Below are 15,700 nucleotides of genomic sequence, written 5' to 3' on the forward strand. Positions count from 1 at the left end.
AATCAGGGCTATTGTCAGTAGCCTTAGTCAGATGTCCTTCGGCCCATTACTATTAAACAGGTCGATACGAAATGGCTATGCGTGGCGGTGGATTCAACCTACCATGGCGATTTCTGCCATGAAGATATCGGGGCGATGACACTGTGAGGGGGGGGGCCAAGAAAAATGTCCCCCGTAGCGGCGCGAGAGTCTATGCTTTAGAAGCTCTAGTACCACAAGTCTTGGAACTTGACTCGTGAACCATGTTCTCTAATAAACTTATCTATAAATATGTATTAAGCATTCCAAAGTCTAAAAATGTTTTTAAAATCTAAAATAAAATAAAAAATCTGACAAATCCCAGAAATTGAGGAGGGAAGGGACTTCTATGATTTATGAAAACAAAATGAGGTACGAAAAAAATATCAGTAGCCGCCCATCACTAAATTTAATTAATAGGTTACGGGCTGTGTTTACCTACAACTTCGGCGATGGAAAGAGAAAAAATTAAAAATAACAAACAGCTTTATTTTGATTATTTCCTGTTTAGCAAATAACTGGGGTATCCAATCTGTTAGTAAGACACATGTGAGTATACTTCTTCCTTTTGAAACATTATTTCATTGATTTGAATTGTGGTGAAGGGACAAAATCACAACTCTGTCTCGTCAGCTTCTTGACATAGTCTGTGACTTCTCGTTGGAGGGCGCACACCACTAAATAATCGTCCCATTGAAATACACGGGAAAATACAAGAAAGTAAGTTTGTTTTTCTACCCCATGTAACAACATTTTTAATATTTTGATCGAATCAACGTCTTAAATAAAGATTAAACTTTTATTTAAATATGATTTTTGGGACAAGTTGAGACAAGCTTAAAAGATACGAACTCCTGAACAGCGCCATCCCGAATTTCAGCCGACACTCTCGCCTCCTTACCAGTTCCGGCCATGATATTGTTCCGAGGGCCTATTGCCCATGTACATTCGATTCGGAACATTTTCTGAACAGATTTGTAATGTTGAGCTCCTATTCTATCGTTTTTATCAAAACAACCAAGAGTCACTCAAATTTGGTTCCTTGGGACGCCGATATATTTCGCATAGGCGCTATTTTTACCGGAACTATGAAGGGTTACACCAAATGCGGAAGGATTTAGTGTAGTGCACTCTTCTAAGAAAAAATATTTTTGATATTCTTTATTTTTGGAATCAGTGCATGGTCAACATCCTACAAAAGTGTAATTGCTTTTTATCGCTAGTCGCTCTAAAGTTATAAAACAGGGCTCCAAACAAGCTGGGACTGGGTGAAAAATATGATACTTTTCGCAATTTTTGGCATTCAAGGGCCAAAACAACATTTTGACCATGTTAAACTGTATTTATAATCCCATTAACATCAGGAAAGTGACTTTGTTTACTAAAAATATGTACAATCACAAATATAAATCACCCCCCCCCACTCTTATATCATGCATAATATAAGGACGTGCAAATAGGCATGTGCCTAAAGATTGGGGGGGGGTATGGGTAGATATAACGTCAATTTGACACTCTAAAATGTTAAATTTCCCAGCTGCGTGTATTATTTTTGCAAGATCTAAAATTGAGACCCTCCATCATTAGAATTGTTTGATAAATTTCTCTCTTGGGAATTGAATATTTGGTCATATAATAAAAATGCCGTCATTTTTCCACCATTAGGCCGTAATATAGTATGCTTTGACTTTAAATGTCTATTGAGACCCAATTAAAGGTTCCGTGATTATTTTCAAAACGGTTATAATTGAGTTTTGATCTTATAATTACATTTTGCATCAAAATAATTCCAAAGATGTTTCATTTTTTCTGCACCGAGATAATCAAAAGTGACCACTTCTATGATATTGTGGCCAAAATAGCTCAATTTCTATAGCCCGGTCTTAAATTGTCAATTCGACGGGAACTTGTGTTTTGAAGCAAATTTCTCGTATGTTTAAAAATGAAATCGCGTATTTGTAGACGAAAATAAAAAACAGATCTTTTTTCTTTGCAAAGACATCAGTTTCAGACAAAAATCTCAACTTTTTGGCACTTAAAATCAGGTATTAATCATGTCCATAGCCTATAAAAATGAGTCTTGAAGGGCGCACACCACTAAATAATCGTCCCATTGAAATACACGGAAAATACAAGAAAGTAAGTTTGTTTTTCTACCCCATGTAACAACATTTTTAATATTTTGATCGAATCAACGTCTTAAATAAAGATTAAACTTTTATTTAAATATGATTTTTGGGACAAGTTGAGACAAGCTTAAAAGATACGAACTCCTGAACAGCGCCATCCCGAATTTCAGCCGACACTCTCGCCTCCTTACCAGTTCCGGCCATGATATTGTTCCGAGGGCCTATTGCCCATGTACATTCGATTCGAACATTTTCTGAACAGATTTGTAATGTTGAGCTCCTATTCTATCGTTTTTATCAAAACAACCAAGAGTCACTCAAATTTGGTTCCCTTGGGACGCCGATATATTTCGCATAGGCGCTATTTTTTACCGGAACTATGAAGGGTTACACCAAATGCGGAAGGATTTAGTGTAGTGCACTCTTGGAACAGATGGAATGCTGGACGGTTCGCACCCTTTCAATTTCGGACCCATGCACTTTCGCCCCCTTTCTATTTCGCACCCGTGCACTTTCGCCCACCTTTATTATACCGCGGGTATTGTGCTGCTGTCATGCTGTTGATTGATGCACGATCGATTGCTTGAACTCCGGCGATGCGGCGTAGTATGTTTATAGTACTGGGCCGTCGGGCATGCACTTATTAAATCATGATAAACCCGGGAAGGAAGGAAAGAAAGGATATTTTAAAACAAAATAGTGGAACGATTTTTTTTCTCAGAATATACCGTATTACAGGCCAGATATTTTAGCAGCAGGCTTACCCAAAATAATGAAATAATTAGAATTGAATGATAAAAATAGTAATAATAATAAATAGTAATAATAATAAATTTATATTTAATTATAAATTATAGTATGTATAAAAACAGGGGAAATTTGTTACAACTGACGACCAAAGGATGGTTCCAAAAGGATACAAGTGTCAACAAGCAATGGATAAAATTAAAAACAATGAAAGTATGACACAAAATCCAATGGGGGAGTAACACAAAACATATAAACATAATAATAATAATAATAACAATAACAATAATAAAAAATAATGATAATAATAATAATAATAATAATAATAACAATGATAATAATATAAACAAAGTTAATTAAAAAAATTAATATGATGATAATAAGAATAATATGATAATAATAAGAATAATAACAATGATAATAAGGGGCTGTGGAATAATTATTCCCCGGTTAATTTTTAACGGCCCACCAAAAATCGCTTGCACCCCCCCTCTCGGTCTGTCAAAAATCGTTTGCCCCCCCCTCGGCCCGCCAAAAAATCTTTGCCCCCCCCCTTACACATGCCAAATTTTTGGGGTCCCAATTTTCAAACCTTATATGGTCTAGATATATGTTGCGAGCAGAGCGAGCAGGATAATTTGCATATTAAAGCATTTCCGTACTACTGTTTTCCGCGTTTTATTTAAAAGGCGCCACATGAATGTGTGCCAAAAATCACTTGCCCCCCTCTCCCCAGGGCTCATAATTATTGCACAGCCCCTAATAATAACAATGATGATAATAATAATAACAGTAATAATAACAATAATAGTTATAATAATAAATTGAATATAAGCGTTTCTGTGTTTAGTTGCAATTCATAATATTTGTAGCTAAGTTCCAAAATAAATACTTTAATGTGTAAGTGTAAGAAAGAAAGAAGAAAGAAAAACAAAGAAAGAAAGAAGAAGAAAGAAAGAGAAAGAAAGAAAGAAAAAGAAAAAGAAAAAAAAAAAAGAAAAAGAAAACTAAATACAAAGAAATTAAGATGAACTGAACAAATCTAAATGATAGAAATAAATTATTATGTGCAGCAACATCCAAAAACAAGACATGTTTCAAGACAAAGCGGCTTTCTTGATAAAAAGCACTATAAAAAAGAAAGAAAGAAAGTCATCCCCTTTACACGATCTTCTTTATTAATATCTAAGAAATAGATGCTATTACATTATTGACATCTTCGAGTTCAAACATCCTGCCTTAAAATTGTCGGCATAAAGTATTTAGCGGATTATAAGATACCGCGTAAGATATGCCGTGGTGTTAATGAAGCATCGTCATAATGAGTCCGTGATTGACAGGCCGGTAAACAAAATGAATCATGAACATATAAATGTCAATCATTTACAATGCAGAATTGGATAGCATTTTTTCCACAAATTTGTTTATTTACTTATGTTATTTATTAAAACCATATTTATACAGGGTTACCCTTCAGATAAATCTGCTATTACAGGGGCCCTGTCAGCATGAAAACAATATACATAACAATTTGTAGAATTATACATAGGCCCTATGTAAGAATTTTTTTAAAACATAAACATCAAAAAATCATACATCAAATATATCAAAATTCATTAAAAGTATTTACATTTCTTTGTTTTATACAATTTACGTAACACTTGTAGAAATATATATATTAAATTAATTAAGAACACAGACAAAATACATCATTCATTAAGACATAAAAGTTAAAACATTTGGTTCATTATTTACATTTCTCATTAAAACGAACAGAAAACTTTCCTGATTAATGATATTTTATATTTGGCAAAGAATATGGATGCAATTGTAATATTTCTCAATATGCAATCGTAACATATTGTTCGTAAATAAATATCTTTGTATGCATGTATTTCTTGACAAGTTTATACCGGCACGCGGCCGTGGGGCCCGGGGGGCTTCGCGGGGCTCGATCGTACGTCACTAGGCATATGGCACGTTTGCGTGTCTGTTTACGGTACCATTGATTGAACCCACACCATACCCGGCGCTTTCCCGTAAGTCATTCATCACATAATGGGTTGAAGAAGTAACACCTTATGTTATGTATACAGTCACGCGGCCGCGTGGCCCGGATACTTGTCAAGCAATCGATCCGGTACGGGTATGTTCTGGGACGAATATATGCGTGCTACTGCCTAGTCACCGTAGGCTACCATTGCATTGATTGAACCCATGTCACGCCCGGCGCTTTCGCGTACTAGTGGCAGCTAATACTCGCGGTGAAGAAAGGTGGCGAAAGTTAGTCAGTACATCATTATCGCAAAGCTGCTGCCAGGCGTTTGTTTTGCTTGTGCACATTTGCCTTTGAGAAATTTGCTAAATATTTTTTCCCATTAGCTTCATGTCAAAGAAGATCAATTCGCAACATAAAGATGGGATAAAATTATAAATTATAAGCCATCAAATTTTTGGCCAAATCAATATTAGGCCCTATATAAATTTTATAGGCCATAAATAATTTAACACTAAATTACTAAAGCTATTAATAAAGTACTAATAAGGTAACATAATTTTAATAATAATAATAATATAATAATAATATAATATAATAATAATAATAATAATAATAATAATAATAATAATAATAATAATAATAATAATAATAATAATAATAATAATAATATAAAAAATAATAAATAGGCCTAAAATAAAATAAAATAGAAATGAAATAAAATAAAATAAAATAGGCCTAAGTAAATAAAAAAACAAATCAAAAACATAATGAATACCAATCTTCAGTCGAAGCACATTTAATACATTGTAATAATATAGACCTATTAAATTCAATCGAACCGGAGAGTCCATCATCAACATCCCGGTAAACATACTATTTGCTTTTGTACACGCCGGACTCAGTACCGGTACTGCAAACACAGACAATCAACACTAAACAGTCAACCAATACTATACACATACAACACCCCACTGTACCGGGAGTTGAAGCGATCGATCGTGCATCATCAATCAACAGCAGCACATTACCCGCGGTTTAAAAAGGGGGCGAAAGTGCACGGGTGCGAAATTGAAAGGGGGCGAAAGTGCACGGGTCCGAAATTGAAAGGGTGCGAACCGTCCTGTTTCCACAGAACCCACTAGAAAGCCAAGGGTAACATCCTTGATCTGTTCCTGACTTCTCACCCATCATTGGTTAGCCGGAGTATTGTAACACCCGTCATTAGTGACCATGACGGGATTCCGTTAATAGACATGGAAACAAAACCAAGTGTTGAAAAACAAAAGAAAAGGAAAATTTACCTTTATAAAAAAATAGATCTTGAAGGACTCAAACAGGAGATAAAAACTCTTTGTGAAAATATAACTGATATGGCAAATACTACCTCTTCATCTGTTGAAGACCTGTGGAATACATTCAAAGATGGAATACATGCTTCTATGGATGCAAACATACCGAGTAAAATGGTTGGTAAAAAACACCAATCTCCCTAGATATCTCCGCGCATAAAGCGCCTCCTGCGGAGAAAACAACGCGCCTATAATAAGGCACGCAAGTCCAATCTGACCGAAGATTGGGAAAACTTCAAAAAACAGAGAAAAATGGTAAAAACTGAAACAAAGAAAGCATACTGGGAGTACGTCAAAGGAACTTGCTTAGAATCACCTAAGCAATTCTGGAGCTTTATAAATAAAATGAAAAAAGACAATACTGGAATTTCCACTCTAAGAAGTGGGGGAAACCTCGTTTCTGAAAATATTCAGAAAGCTGAAGTTCTTAACAACCAATTCGAGTCGGTGTTCACCAAAAGCGCCCTCTCGATCCCTCACTGACAACGCTCAAGGTGTTGTATCCAAACATTCCTCAAATCAACTTTACCACAGCAGGTATAGTGAAGTTGTTAAAAAATCAGAAAGAAAACAAGGCCTCCGGACCTGATAACATCCCGGCTAAGATCTTGAAAATTGCCGCTGATGAAATAGGTCCTGCATTAACTGTTATATTCCAGAAATCTCTGGATTCAGCCACACCACCAAATGACTGGTTACTTGCCAACGTATCGCCAATATACAAAAAAGGGGATAGAACATCACCAGGGAACTACCGCCCTGTATCCCTCACATCCATCATCTCAAAGATATTTGAACACATTTTACATTCACACATTATGATTCATCTTGAAACCCACCGTATATTGACAGATAAGCAACATGGATTTAGGGCAAATCATTCCTAAACGCAGCTTATCCAAACTGTTCATGATCTTGCCCTATCTCTTCAAAACAAACAACAAACAGATCTCATAGTAATGGATTTTAGTAAAGCATTTGATTGCGTTCCACATAACAGACTTTTACTAAAACTCCAGAACTATGGCATCACTGGTAACATCCATGCATGGATTAAAAATTTCTTGACACACCGCAAACAGCGTGTGGTCCTAGGTGGTGAGTACTCAGACTGGGTGAAAGTACTATCTGGAGTCCCTCAAGGGACAGTGGTAGGTCCATTACTGTTTTTAATATACTTGAATGACCTGCCGGACAACATATCATCCTCCATACGCTTATTTGCGGACGACTGTGTAGTCTACCGCAACATAGCATCCACCTCTGACACAGTTAAACTACAACATGATCTTCAAACTCTTGACCAATGGCAGCACACTTGGCAAATGTCATTCAACGCCGAGAAGTGCTTTCTGGTAAGAATTACACACAAAAAGAAACCCATAGAGATGGAATACACACTGGGAGACTCTACTTTGCAAGAGACAAAAAGCCACACCTACCTTGGGGTAGAGATCACAAATGATCTTAAGGGGTACTACACCCCTGGCCAATTTTGTGCCTATTTTTGCATTTTTCTCAAAAATTATAGCGCATTGGTGACAAGTAAGACATGTATATTATAGGGGCAAGGACTACAACTACTGCACTGCAAATTCAGCAACTCAAGGCAAGTAGTTATTGATTTATTGATCAAATATTGGTTTTCCCTCATTTTGGACTGTAACTCCACAACTGTTGTCTGTGCTGAAATAAAAGTTCCAGTGCAGTAGTTGTAGTCCTTGCCCCTATAATATACATATCTTTACTTGTCACCAATGCGCTATAATTTTTGAGAAAAATGTAAAAATAGCCACAAAATTGGGCAGGGGTGTAGTACCCCCTTAAGTGGGCAAAACATATTAACAACATCACAGCCAAAGCCAACAGGTCCTTAGGTTTCATACGAAGAAACCTTGTGTCATGCCCCCAAGACCTAAAGGCCACCGCATACACTACCCTGGTCAGACCGCTATTGGAATACTCCTCCATTGTTTGGGACACACACGTATTGGAGCAAATAAAGAAAATTGAGTCTGTTCAGAGAAGAGCAGCGCGGTTTGTGAAAAATGATTACAGCAGAGAGAGTAGTCCAAGTAGCATGATCTCAACATTGGGTTGGGACTCCCTCGAACAGAGGAGGAAGGTAGCAAGGGTAACCATGATGCATAAGATCGCCAATGGACAGGCTGCCATCCCTGAAAGAACGTTTCTGCAGCCGGTTAACCGCCGTACCAAACATCATCACAGCAAAGCTTACCAACGACCAACCGGAACCAAAGACTGCTGGGTACATTCCTATTTTCCAAAAACAATAAAGGACTGGAATCAACTCCCCAACGAAATCATAACCATCGAGTCAACTAAGCAATTCAAGAAAGAAGTCACAAATCACTACAATACTCCACACTCAACATAGCATTGTCATCGCTTCACGCAGCGCACACCATTTTTCCTTCTCGCCTGGCCCTAATAAGGCGTTGAGAAGTATTCTACTTGAACTTGAACTTGAACTCAAAGTCAACAATTTCACTGATTATGTAATATGTGGGATGAAAAATTTTTGGCGAGCCGAAGGGGGGGGCAAGCAATTTTTGGCAATCCAAGTGGGCAGTGGCGGCGCCAGGAATTTTTTTCGGAGGGCATGAGGGGGCAAAGTGAATTTCAGGGGTGGGGGGCAAAATTGCCATAAAAAGTGGAAATTTGTGTGATTTTGGGGTTTTGCCTCAAAAAAGTGGGGGGCCAAGAAAATATTTTTTTTGCCCCCTTGCCCAAAATCGCTTCCCCCACCCCTTTGGCCATGCCAACAAATCTTTGCCCCCCTTTGATGTGCCAAAAACCTTTGCCCTCCTTTTGATGTGCCAAAAGATCTTTGCCCCCCCCACACTTAAATTTTTGGGAACCCAAATTTAAAACCTTAAATTGTCTTATCATTAGACATTATAATGCGAGTTCAGCGAGCAGGAAATTTTGCATACCGGTATTTGAATGTGTTCCTATTTAATGTTTTCCTACCTTTTTAGGGTGTAAACGGTGCCAAAAATATCTGTGCCAAAAATCACTTGCCCGCCCCCCCCCCCTTTTGACCTGCCAAAAAATGGGTATTTTATGTCCACAATCTTGTTGATCAGTCATTTAAACACTGAACGCTGGTCACAGCTTCTTTTGTTATGCATAGTCGCCCAAAAAGTTGAAATCAGCATAATTCAGAAATACGCCTTTTAGCTTTGAAATTAATTTTCTTGGTCAAATATAAAGCAATAATTTTTTTTCCTTCAGTAATGCACAGTGTCAACACCCTGTATTATAAATATTTTTTCCATACAGCTCAATACTCCGTTGAAATCAATATTCTATTATTGACACAGATAAAGAAAGTTTACATATATGCATTGTGTTAGTGGACGTGCACCTGGATGGGCTAAACGCGTTCCTTTATACCTATATAGTATAAATGTCATTCTCAAAATTAAATATATCTCAATTTTTACATTGGATTTCAAATTTTTTACATTAAAAATGCAGTAAAAGATATCCACAGCAAGCTGCAAGGCCCCGCTAATTAGTGTACTGATTTTCGAGTGAGTGTACTGGAAACAAAAAACTCTGGTTTTACCTGAAAACAAATTTTTTTCTTGTAATAGAAACATCATATGGGGTACTAGAGCATACACAAATCGTAATAAATGTGTAGAATATAGAAACGCTGTGGTATCTCATATATGATAGTCATGGTATGCTTAGCCTGAGTTGCTCGGCCTATCTCGAACAAAATCTCGATGCATAGCTGTTAAAAAACGAGAGGATTCGCTGTACTATCACGGCAATTTTTAACACGAAGATATAGGGATGATGACGATGTGTAATGTCAGTTAAAAACATAGTGCTTGGATATACATTTTTTAAAAATCCTGGTGTTAAAATTACATGTAGGCATGAAATTGTATCTTTTTTTTTGTTTTTATAGACCTTAATTTCGCGTGCGAGCTTTTTGCGGAATTCATGTTTTAGCGTTTCAAACTAATATAATTCGCTAAAGAAAGATATTTCCCACCTCTGTAAGGCACATCGTGTGGGTTTATATATTATAGTTTTGTCAGAATATCCGTTTTGATTTCACCTTTTCCACTTGCGACTCCCAAAATGTCCAACCAGTGCTTCATTTCTAATATAACCGGCAGAAATAATCGATATTTCTATTGTGGCTTGCAAAATCATCCATCCATGGGTACATTCGCGATTGATTTTGACAAAATTGGTAGTCGGAATTGAAAAATGGTGCAATCAAACCCGAAATTCTGACAAAACTATGACATATAGCCCATTATGATGTGCTTTAGAAAGTTGGGAAATATCTTTCGTCAGCGAATTATGTTACTTTGAAAAGCAAAAAAGTTAACCCCAGAAAAAGCTCGCGGGGCAAAATGAAGCCTGTGAAAATCGAAAAAGTTTAACACCAGGGTTTGAAAAAAATATACAGTACGGTACCAAGCATTATAGTTTTCTTCTGACATTTACCGAAGAAATGAAAATTATTGCTTTTCATTTGACTGTGAAAATTAATTATTACGTGAAAAGGTGTTAACTAAAAGTTTTGCTTATTTCAACACTGAATTCGATCGTTTCAAGTGCCTAATTATGTGACTGAGTGGGTCTTGTTGAACATAGGCATCGACTGACTAGCGTTCAGCCTGTAAATTCTCTGAAACTTCATCTACCGGTAACAATTTGCTCAATTTGAGCAGGGATCCAAATTTACACAAAATCGGCGTCAATAAAATTGCGACCCAGGGTTATTTCGGGGCTGTGCAATAATATGAGCCCTGGGGAGGTAGAGGGGCAAGCCAAAAGGGGGGGGCAAGCAATTGTTGGCAAGCCGAGAGAGGGGGCAAGCGATTTTTGGCACACATTCTTGGGGCGCCTTTTAAATAAAACGCTCTGAAAAGGCTTAGGAAAACTGTAGGGAAATGCTATGCAAATTTTCCTGCTTGCTGCGCTCGCAACATGTATACAGACTATTTTAAGGTTTGCAAATTGGGATCCCAAAAATTTGGCATGTGCAAGGGGGCCAAGATTTTTTAGCGGGCCGAGAGGGGAGCAAGCGATTTTTTTATGGGCGAGAGGGGGGGACAGCGATTTTTGGCAAGCCTTAATAATCATGATTATTGCACAGCCCCTAACAAAAATTTTATGACCCCACACCCACCACCGATACACCTTACCTCCTAAACAGGCTAAAATTGTATTGAAATCAGTCTCTTTGAATAAAATAAACACACTATCTGTGGCCTTCCCTACATTTTGGTCATCAAATATTTTATGACCCAACTCCCCTTCCTCTTTTTCTTTCCAAAATTTTATGACCCCCCCAAGTATATTTGAAAACCCCCTGAAGAAAATGATAGCCCCTTATGGGAAGCACTGTGCCCAAAATAGGATTTTTACATCCCTTCCTATCATCATATAATTTATTGTGATCATTTACAAATTTAAGAGGGAAAATTTGTTTTGAATTTGATGTCCACTGTAATTTTCAAAGCCAATCTCTAGAAATAACATAACCTTGTTATTTGCATTGTTGTGTTGTTTCGTTGTTGTTGTTGTTGTTGTTTTTGTTGTTACTAATTGAGAGAAGCTGGCAGGCATGTAAATCATGGGTAACTTTGTATAAATTCTTATTGAAACAAGCAAGAAAGTTGTTTCATTGCAGGAGTGTCATTTTGAATATGGTATTGTAACTTGTTCAGTGTGCGATGGTCTACAAGTCATTTGTCTCCTCAAATGAATGCTTATAGTATCCTAGGATTAGAAAGTGAATTAATATTTGAATTATATCTTTGTTTTCTAATCACACAGATCCCATACAGATGCCGTTCCCACACTATGGGTTTGAGGGCGCTGTCATGTAAGTTTTGTGAACTTCGGTTTCATTCTTTCAATCAACTCCGCAAACATGTGGACAAACATTGGATGAAATTTGCCACAACTCAAGCTAAGAAGAAGCTACATTTGCATGGGTATTGCAAAAGTTGGTACCACCTTATACCGCGAATAACTATCATTGACTATTCATCGGTTAGTGAGAAGTCAAACTATGAGGAAAATGAGGATAGCTCAATCGAAGAAAGTAGAGCTACTGCTACATGTACTGATGATGACATCTCCGAGTATTTTGAATGCAAATTTTGTCCACAGAGCTTCACACAAAAGGAGTTTCTGACATACCATGTTACAACAACTCATAGCAAAAGTAATAAATCCCCAGAAATTATAAATTGCGAGGAATCATTCACACAGCAGTCTAGTCTCGATCGGCATATACTGTCACACACTAAAGAGAAGACATTCATTTGCGAGTTCTGTGATAAATCTTTTGCATATAGTACAAATCTAAAGAACCACATTATGACTCATACTAAAGTTAAGCCATTTCGATGTGATTATTGTGGGAGATGTTTCAGTCGTCGGAATAGTCTTGATCGCCATATCAGAATTCACACCAAAGAGAAACCCTTCAAATGCGAGCATTGTCTAAAATCTTTTGCTCATGTTACAACTCTTAAAACCCACATGATTACACACACAAAACTCAAACCTTTTGAATGCGAGTATTGTCATAAATTTTTTGCCAGAAATAATGATTTGAAAATTCACCGCAGAACTCACACGGAAGAGAAACCTTTCCCCTGTGAACAGTGTGGCAAATGTTTTGCATCACATCGATATCTAGCGGCACATGTTAAAACACACTTCAAGGCAAAATTACATCAGTGTACAGTTTGTAAGAAACAACTTGCGGATGACACCCAGATTGCACAGCACATGAAGACTCACACTACTGGAACACTTTATCAATGCGAGTTTTGTCAAAAGATATTTTTAACTAAGCCAAAGTATAACAGGCATATAAAAACTCATACAGATAACCAGCGATTTAAGTGTGACCATTGTCAGAAGGGATTCACACAGAAGGCAAGCCTTGTGGTGCATATGAGAATCCACACAAATGAAAAACCTTTTAATTGCAAACTTTGTGACAGGTGTTTTACACAAAGAAGTCATCTTGAAGGCCATCTTAGAAGTCACTTGAAACAGTCTGGATCAGTCATCTACTCAGATTATGTGAATTCCAGTGCTAGCATAGTTCCTGATTTACCAAAAACAAAAGTGCAATCCCAGAGTTCATTGCAGATAGGCAGGACAAAAAACATTTCCAGGAGTACAAGTGTGGATTCTGATGATGAATTATCAACAATGGTTACAACTCAATCCCAGAATGCTTTGCAAGTAGTCCGTACAGCAAACATTTCCAGCCATGTTGGGATGAGTTCTGATGATAAATTACCAACAATGGGTAGAGGAGCAAAATCCCATCTTACCAGCACCAAGAACAAGCTGCCGAAGAAATCTGCAAGTCTAGCAACAATGGTGACTAAACTATCACAGAAAGCTTTGTACAGTATTTCCCACAAAAATCATTCAGTGATTAAAAAACGTGCGAGTAGAGCTTCAACCAACCACATGTTTTCTGATCTGCCAACGATGGTGCCAATGAAACATTCTCATAGCAGATTTGAGACAGACATTGTAGAAACATTGCCTGTGTCAGCCCAGGACATAGTTGTGGTTGAACCAGTTGCACCAGACTGTTAAAAATATGACTTTGGAATATAATGTAGACATTATACTGTGACATGCTACCACAAAATGAGCATAAAGTTGCAAGTTTGTAGTTTCAAGACATCCTGGCTCAGTGACGGAGTTAGTGTTCTTTGTTTGACAAGCACCTGTACGAGCCAGTAGTACCGTAAATTGGAAATTTTCGTACTACATTTATTTTTTGCGCTTTTCTTGTTCCAAACTGCTACCGCAAAAATAACAATGCGCGAATATACAATGTATATTGTATTCCTTTTGTGTATAGTTCAATGTAAGGAAACATGGAATCACAAATTTAAGGGAAACAGAAATTGGCAAAGCGCAAAAATTTAATCGCACAAAAATTTCCACTTTTACAGTATGTCCGTTGACAATGGCCCATTGTGCCCCATTCACAAAGGACATACAGACATACTTCTGGCTTGAACAGGTGCGTGAGAAACAAAGAACACCAACACAGTAGCCAGGGCATCTTGAAACTACCAACTTGTGACTTAATGCTCATTTCGTGGTAGCAAATGTTTATTAGACTTTTTTGACTCTCTCCCCCCTAACACAAGGACTTCCATTTTATAGCATGTCATCAAACTTCTGGTTTGTTACCTAACATCGTGCAATTTAACAGTGTACAGTCAAGTATTCAGGTCTTGGCATATTGTGAAATATGATATAACAAAATAATGAAACAATAAGAAACTATCATCTGTGTTTATGTGCTTGTTTATATGACTCATCATTAGGCTTGATCTTTTGTAAAAACAAAGATCAGTAACATATATCCCAAAGGAAATGCAGAAGGACAATTGTACAATATGATCCAAAATGTACATTGTACATCAAACACAAAACGTTTCACAGAAAACATTTAAATGTCGGCTTATACAACACGTATATAAAGGGAATCGTTTTATTAACATTTAAAAACATTTTTGAAAAATTGCTGCAAAACATTATATCATAATACTAGTAAAGCACTGACAAAATATTTTGCAAAAACGTTTGCCAAGAATTAATTTACAATAATTTTTAGAATTTTGTTGTAGGGTGCTTTCATAGTAAAATCTTTCATGAGTGTCAAAAATAAACTGACGTTTAATTATTATGAAAACGTTTTGATCAAATGTATGTTTTGAAATCATTTTCGCTGCAATATCCGAAGTATGCAATGAGTTTGACAGACTACCAAACCTGGATTTGTCTGTTAATTAATTTATATATATGCAATTCAATGCATGAATATATACCGAGACAACCCTAGATTCGGCAGTCTGTCATTTAAGTGGTCTTAACTGAAGAACTTTAAAACCCATTACATCCACTTGAGCAATTTTGATAACATATCAAAAAAATTACTGATATAAGGGGGTTTGCAACAAAAGCTAATATTGATTTTGAGATATTGGCGAAGAAAGTGTTAAAATTCTTTTGTTTTATATTGTTTTCAGGGATTGATAAATGTAACTTCACAAAGAAAAGTCATATCTACATGGGGTTTTCAGTTTCTGAAAGCTCTAAATGTCCTCTTTGGAAACATGTAAAACACATTTTTGACCAGGGTCGACATGTGATTCATTCCCCTTGATCATGTCACATATCAGTACTTTTTTTGATGATTTCTTGATGTTTTCTCAAAATTGCTCAAGTGGATGTAAGGGGTTTTGCAACAAAGTTTTTCAATTGCTGAAATCAGTGGAATTCCAAACTTTGATTACATGCCCTCAGGCTATTTTGGAATTAGATACCTTCAAAATAATTAATGGGAATAATTGAATGGTGGACCACAGATATTGGAACAGAACTAAACAAGTACGAACACAGAT

At 36.7% G+C, this 15,700-nt stretch overlaps 1 protein-coding gene across 1 annotated transcript; it reads left to right on the forward strand.

The window, feature by feature from the left end:
- The first annotated feature begins 473 nt into the window (after positions 1 to 473).
- On the forward strand, positions 474 to 14,932 carry LOC140153290 (uncharacterized). The gene is made up of 2 exons (XM_072176003.1): positions 474 to 567; positions 12,078 to 14,932. Exon 2 carries the CDS (start codon positions 12,105 to 12,107, stop codon positions 13,872 to 13,874), a length of 1,770 nt encoding a protein of 589 aa, XP_072032104.1. The 5' UTR covers positions 474 to 567; positions 12,078 to 12,104; the 3' UTR covers positions 13,875 to 14,932.
- Positions 14,933 to 15,700: the final 768 nt, after the last annotated feature.

The sequence above is a fragment of the Amphiura filiformis genome, chromosome 1, assembly GCF_039555335.1.
Source record: "Amphiura filiformis chromosome 1, Afil_fr2py, whole genome shotgun sequence".
Taxonomy (NCBI): Eukaryota; Metazoa; Echinodermata; class Ophiuroidea; order Amphilepidida; family Amphiuridae; genus Amphiura; species Amphiura filiformis.

Coding starts and splice junctions, on each gene's coding strand:
- LOC140153290 (XM_072176003.1), top strand. CDS start 12,105: ATGGGTTTGAGGGCGCTGTCATGTAAGTTTTGTGAACTTCGGTTTCAT.